Consider the following 7,437-nt stretch of genomic DNA (forward strand, 5'->3'; position numbering starts at 1 on the left):
TCCTGCACATTACTTTGCTCCACACCACCATCTGATATATTTTACTTTTCTTCAATTTCCCAGAGTATAAGCTCTAAGGGACCAGTGATATTTGCTGTATTCTTACTCCTGACACACAATTTTGATGGCAGTTTAGTACTAAGACTTTATGTCAAGATTTGGAATTTAATTTAGCCTATATTCCTGTTTTCCAAGCTTTAAAAAGCAAATGTCCCACATTAACACCAAAACCTCAAGCCCCAAAGGTCTCCGGGTGAGAATTATGGCCTCATCTATGACTCTCTCTCAGTGATGATTTTGTTGACCTTTGTCTTTGGTAGTTTGTATTATAAAAATAGGTGATATTTTGCATTTCCAAACGTAAAGTAATATTGACAGTGTCTTTCAAACTACATTCTGGCTGGGCATGGTGGCTCACACCTATAATCCCAGCACTTTGGGAGGCCGAAGCGGGCGGATCACCTGGGGTCAGGAGTTTCAGACGAGCTGGCCAACATGGTGAAACCCCGTCTCTACTACAAATACAAAAATTAGCCAGGCGTGGTGGTGGGTACCTGTAATCTCAGCTACTCAGAAGGCTGAGGCAGGAGAATTGCTTGAATCTGGGAGGTGGAGGTTGCAGTGAGCTGAGATCCCACTACTGCACTCCAGCCTGGGCAACAGAGTGAGACTCCACCTCAAAAAACAAAAACAAACAAAAACTACATTCTGATGCAGATTCTGAGGTGTCTCTCTAGGGATCATTTACCTCATTGTGCTTTGGGAACCATTAAAATAATGGTTGCTCCTCTAACTCTGCAGGCAGTGTGGTCTTCTTGGTTCTGGATGGAGTTGAGAAAAATGTTAAGTTTGGAAAACAATCTTATCTGCTCTAGATAACAGAATTCTTTCTTGATGTGTAAAATTTATGTATCTAAGACTGAACTCCATCTCAAAAAGCAAATCAATAAAAAGCACAAAGGCTTTGCCTGATAGTACAAAACAAAAAGGGTTTGAAATATAAGGCAGAAAAGTGATGAAATCTTAATAGTACATTAATTAAACAAGTCACACCTCTGCTGTCAATATAAAAAATAGATATAAGCTCAAAATATGATGGCAAATGATGTCCCTGAACTATGACGTCAAATGGCAAAATGGTAAGCCAAAGAATGACCTTTTGGCCACAAAAGAGCAAACCTCAGGTGAAGATATGTATGAAGAATTAAGACCGAAGATCTCTGCATATGGTCAGTACCCAAGACAGGTTATTCTCTGAAACGTTTCTAGAGGAGTTCAGTACTTGCCAGTAGAGTAGAAAAACGTACACCAGGAGTGCCAAAGTATGTCTTGTTTCTTATTCTTGTGTAATAAAGGGACACTGTTTGGCCCTGGGTGTCTCTCATTTTGGAATCAAATAATTTGAAATAGGAGTATGGCCTCTCCCTTCAATGCCTAGTTTACTTCTATCATAGACTAGAACCCTAAATCTGATGCTTTTCACAAGTTCTATTCTATACATGGGCTAGTATAAGAGGACTTCTAATGTTTCGATAGAGATTCAGAACCCTATCCTTTCCACTTTGTTAACCTTAAATTCCTCTGGAGCCCAGGGGCTTTGTTTTACAGAAGGGGTTTTAGGGATGTTATTATAAAAGGGTTCAGGCACGAACCGGGGAGGGCACAAGTTACACCCACTAACCTGGTCTCTGGTGCTGTCACTTTATATTCTCCAGGTATCTCACCAACATGGCACAACACGGGCAAATTCTAACATCCTGAAGGATGATGCACTGAAGGTCAAGCTATGGGGTAGGTTAATCTGCAGGGGTCAGTGCACGGCCTGAGTAACCAGAGGTTCTGAAATAATTCTTCTTTCCACTCTTCTTTAAAAAGTCAAATATAGTCTGGAAAACTCAGCTTTAAACTTTATCTAGACACAACTGAATTATATTCCTCCATGACAGATGTACATGGCTCTAGGGAATGACAGGAGCCTGCAAGGTGTTTTGAAGACCATGGGTCCTCAAAACAAGTCTGTTGAATGAATGAACAAATAAGAACACAGCCCATTAGAGGCCGGGCGCGGTGGCTCACGCCTGTAATCCCAGCACTTTGGGAGGCTGAAGCAGGCAGATCACAAGGTCAAGAGAGAGAGACCATCCTGATCAATATGGTGAAATGCCATCTCTACTAAAAATACAAAAATTAGCTGGGCATGGTGGTGCACGCCTGAAGTCCCAGCTATTTGGGAGGCTGAGGCAGGAGAATCGCTTGAACCCCGGGAGGCAGAGGTCACAGTGAGCCGAGATAGCACCACTGCACTCCAGCCTGGGGACAGAGTGAGACTTCGTCTCAAAAAAAAAAAAAAAAAAAAAAAAAACACCAAAACCCACTCATCAAAAATCAGCCTAGTTAAGTTTAAGAAAACTGAACACTTTTCAGATTGCACTGTTCTTACTGGAGACTTCTCACTTCCACAGTTCCCTTACTAATAGGAAAGGTGTAATAATTTTAAACGAGAAGAAATTACTAAATCAGTAAGAAAATACAGTCTCACAAAGAACAGACAGGCTTCTTGTAATTTATTTGAGTTATTTCCAAGCGACAGTTACAAAAGTTAATTTTTATAATACTCTTGATAAGAAAATAAAATTTAAATAAAAATACATTCTCAACAATACAACATGGTTAAACAAATTCACTACATTAAGTTTTGATAACTTACATTTTCAAACTGGGTACTATAAAAACCAATATTTACTAGCAACATATTAATTTCCAAATTAATAAAAATGGAAGCAGATAGTATCAACCAAGATTGGTAATTTAACTCTAGAATGAGTCTTGTATTTTCACATACTGTAAAAACACCTAAAATGCTATGCAGAATTCTGTCTTTACAGGATGTACCGTTAGAGCAAATTAAAGGTGCTTTCACTTAACAAAAAGATCTGGTTTTCAAAATCTGGCATAAATGAAGTCAGGCTTCAGAAACAGAAACAAAAGCCATATCATTCGTCACCTTCTTTTGTTTAATAAAAAAAGCCTAGTTTTGACACTTACCCATTACCCGTGATGTTAAAAACAAGTTTCTTTGGCAAATAAAATAGTTCAATTTGATAAATTATATTCCTGGGAGTAAAAATCTTTGCTATTGCCCATCATCTTATTAAATGAATATTAAAAAACAAAGCTAAACAAAAACAAAACAACAAAACAAGCACAGATCACACCACAATTTCAACTGATGGAAATGGCTAAACTAAGAACCAGAACCGGCATCTATGGCAAGTTTCCCCATATCATCTTTTCTTTCCTTCCTGGAGTTTTTAGGCTTTTGGATGAAGTGAGCTGCCTTGTATGTTTCCAAATGTGGAAAAGGTAGAGAAAGAGTATCAGGTAGTAAAATTTAAAATCTGTAAGTAATGGCAGAGGAATGAGGGCCCTGGAAGCAAATTCCTTGGTTATCTTAGGGTCCTACTTACAAGGTCTCTTATTTCAAAAGACTTTCAAAGAAAAATAATTTAATTTCACATTACTTCTTTTTAGGCTGTGCCAAGTTGGTTAATTTCAGTCAAACTGGCTGTGTAAAAGTGTCATGTGAAGAAAAGAACTAGATGGCTGAACTCTCCTCCTTTCAGATCCAGAGTTACGTATGCACACAGCCTTGGTCCCTGTGATCATGCCATGATCTTTAAAAACAATCACAATTGGGGATTTGATATTAGAAATGTTAGATGAATATTTCTTTTGCCTTAAAAAAAAATAGCAGAGGACTAAAAAGCCACTAAAGAATAATGACTGGTACCTGGCAATGTTTACATGTTCTTCGCAGGTAGACATTTCAGAGACTCTTAAAAAGAATTTTAATCTAAATGTAAGTTGAGAATGAGAAATTTATTAAATGGCTAAATTCTTTCAAATGTATAAATTAGTGTAGTTTATGGAATCTACAAGCTTATAAAATTTAAGGACTCTTTCAAACTTGTCTTTAAAATGAGCCGGGAGTAATAATCTACCATAATGCAGACTTAAATGTAACTCATTGATTTTTACAAGTCATTTAGAGAAATACATTGCTCAGTTATATTCTTTTATGGAACAACTTTGATGGTATGCCAGTAGTCTTTAAGAATAATTACCTAATAACAATATAATTTAAAAACAATTACCCACCAATAACAAAATTGGCAAAGTGTATCTTGAAATATAGCTTATGCTCAGGGACACAAAAAAAGTACTACTAGCAGACTTACATTAATAAGTCACAGTTTTGAACAGAAACATGTAAATACTCCAAGGTTCAAAGTACCACATTTAGAAAATGTTTTGAATTAAAAAAGACACAATTAAAGTACCATGGTTTTTAATACTGATGAAGCAAAGTGTATCCCTCAACTTCAAGGTGGCAACTTGCTTCGACTGCTTATTTACAGTTAGGGTTTTTAGGACAAAAGTAAATTTCTAGGGTAAAAAAAGTCTTCAAAGAGTTGCTTGCCCAAATTCCATTTGGCTAGCAGGCAATAAGGAAACAGTAATGAAATATAAACATTTTCAGGAAAGCATTATTTTTAGACTTAAACACTGATCATTCAACTGATCATAAAGATTAGATACCATGAAGTATCTAAAGTATAATCTGGAGCAGTCCAGATTATTAAAGTGCGCCGAGTAGAACCGAACACTATGAGGAGGGCATCCTTATGGTGGCCCGTATTACAACATGAAATAGCAGGTGAAGTCAAGTGACTTTCCCACCACCTTCATTCATGTTTACTTTCTTTTTCAGAAGAGATGTCCTTAGAAGTCATGTTAAACTTTCAAATCAAGAAAATGAGTACCTGGTATTTAAAACAATGAAAACAATTTCAGAGGTCTCATTACTTCTTTTGCCATCACTGATTCCAAATGTAAACAAGATGCACACAATAGCACGTATTCCCTGATTCCTCCTGTCTTGAGTTTTGTTTACATCTTTAGGCAAAAGGATCTAGCAACTTTCAAGGATGCTCTGGCAGTTTTCTAAAATTTCTATCACTGTCTTGAATGGAACCTGTAATGACTGATGGACCAAAGGAAAATAATTTCTTATTTTTTTTCTTTTTTAAAGCGGGAGGGTCCACATGAACTAAATGAAAAGCTCCGAACTGTCATGAATTGGAATTTTCTAGTAAAACACAATGTTGGCAGTATAGAGCAGGCACTGATGGTAGTGAAAACAAGTCCACAGAACAGAGTGTTATAAGAAGAGATGGTTTCCTGCTACGGAGGAGTTCTCCCTCTGTTACAAAGCTTTTCTAGGAAGATTCTTTCGATTAAAAAGAAGTTGCAGAAATATAGATTTGGTCACACAGGTATGAAGGGAATCTTGGGCTTTAAATTCTCTAGTAATACATCAATACCAGGATTCCCAAACAATTAATTTCAATTATTAAATATTAAACACAATGTGGAGGCAGATGACATTGAAGCGAATGTTCATTCTTAAATACTATGAACAAAATATATGATGAATTGAAAAGCTCCAAGAAAATAATATTTTCAGTTCTTCTGAACCAATCTGTTAGACTCTAAGATGCTTTCCCAACAATTGGATTTTCCCTAGAAAAGAAAAAAAGTCATTTTCAAAATTTAAGAAATATAAAATTTAAAGGGTGACAAATATATAATCCATTAAGTATTCAGAATTTTCCCTGGATAATCTCTCATGCCAAATCTTGTTTCATTAATTCAACGAGTACTTACTGACCACCTATTAAATCTTAGACCCTAGTGTAGAACTTAAAGTAGTAAACAAAACAGACCAAGAAAACCCTTGCCATCATGGAACTTACACTCTAGTATAGGGTAAATAAAATTAATAAGATATTTAGTACAGTAGAGGATGATATTTTTTAATAGAGAAAAATAAAACTGGGAAGTGAGTATGGTACGTGTGGGTATGAGTGGAGAGGTACTATTTAAGAAAGAATGTTTGGGATCTCATATGGAAACTTCCCAGGGCTCCAAGGAAATTGGATTACTACTGTTGGAAGAGAACCAATTACATTAGTACATAAAGGACAGGATTGGGATGCTTATAATAACCTAATTGAGGCATCTATCTCGGAAGAATATAAATATTTATACCTGTCAAATTGATTTTTATTGTACATCAATAAAAAATGTAATTATTAATACACATACTTTTCAAAGAACATTTAAAGTGGTGGGGCCAGGATTCAGAGCCCTAGTCAGCTGTGTGACCTTGGGCAAGGCATTTAGCTTCCCCAAGCCTCCATTTCACTAGCTGTAAAATGAGGATAAAACCAAGTTGGGCTGATTTGAGGATCAATGAGTGTTCACTGTGGCAAACACTGTTACTTGCCAGCCCAAGAACCATCCCCTCCCTATCCACTGCTTTGTAAACAGACCCCGATTCTGCTCTAACACTGGGCAGCCATGTGTTTCAGGGAAGGCCGGGGGTAACTCTAGAGAAGGTTCCTTTCTCCTAGTAAGGAGAAAACAGCCTTTTCTGCCTCTGGATGCTATCATACAAAAATGTGGGGCTCTGAATTATTGCAGCTCATGAGGGAATAAGCCTGAGGAATCACCTTGTTGAGGTTGGCTGAGTGGCAGGTGTTCCTTGATGACAGTGCTGAGCTGCTGAATTAACCAACTATAGAAGTCAACTACTTAATTTGCAAGAGTAAATAGTTTTATTGTTTAAGCCACCTCAATTGGGACTTCATAACTTGCTTCTAAAAGCAATCTAAATAAGCTGTAAAGTACTAAGCACAGTGCCCCTTGGTAGAGTAAGCTTGCAATAAATGCAAGTTGTTGCTGTTGTTATCCATCGTAGTATCTATCTACACCTGAAGTGGTCCAAAAAATCAACTATAAAGTACTTGTAGCACTTTTACAGCTTATTTTTTTGGGGGGTGAGTTTTGTGAATTCTTATTATGTACTGTAGAAGGAGGATCAGTAAAAACAAAAACAAAACAAAGACCTACTAAGTATTCAAGAACTGAATTACAATTGAACATAACATTAAAACTGGTGACAGGCTGGTAGTGTTGGCTCATGTCTGTAACCCCAGCACTTTGAGAGGCCAAGGCAGGAGGATCGCTGGAGGTCAGGAATTCAAAACCAGCCTGGGCAACATAGCAAGACCCTGTCTCCACAAAAAATAAAACAAATAGCTGGGCACGGTGGTGAACACTTGTAGTCCTAGCTATTCAAGATGCTGAGATGGATCGCCTGAACCCAGGAGTTGGAGGTTACAGTGAGTTATGATCATACCACTGCACTCCAGCCTGTGTGACAGGGCGAGAACCTGTCCTTTACAAAAACTAAATATATATAAATATATTTTTCTTTTCTTTTCTTTTTTTTTTTTTGAGACGGAGTCTCGCTCTGTCGCCCAGGCTGGAATGCAGTGGCCGGATCTCAGCTCACTGTAAGCTCCGCCTCCC

At 37.4% G+C, this 7,437-nt stretch overlaps 1 protein-coding gene across 1 annotated transcript in view; it reads right to left on the bottom strand.

Annotated features, from left to right (window-relative positions):
- Positions 1–2,547: 2,547 nt before the first annotated feature.
- The window catches only part of RASA2 (RAS p21 protein activator 2), a 137,771-nt gene continuing 132,881 nt past the window's right edge, over positions 2,548–7,437 (bottom strand). Inside the window, 1 exon segment of the mRNA XM_017862366.1 lies at positions 2,548–5,583. Coding sequence (XP_017717855.1) covers positions 5,553–5,583 — 31 coding nt within the window. The 3' untranslated portion in view covers positions 2,548–5,552.

The sequence above is a fragment of the Rhinopithecus bieti genome, unplaced genomic scaffold (genome assembly GCF_001698545.2).
Source record: "Rhinopithecus bieti isolate Rb0 unplaced genomic scaffold, ASM169854v2 scaffold_2654, whole genome shotgun sequence".
NCBI classification, from domain to species: domain Eukaryota; kingdom Metazoa; phylum Chordata; class Mammalia; order Primates; family Cercopithecidae; genus Rhinopithecus; species Rhinopithecus bieti.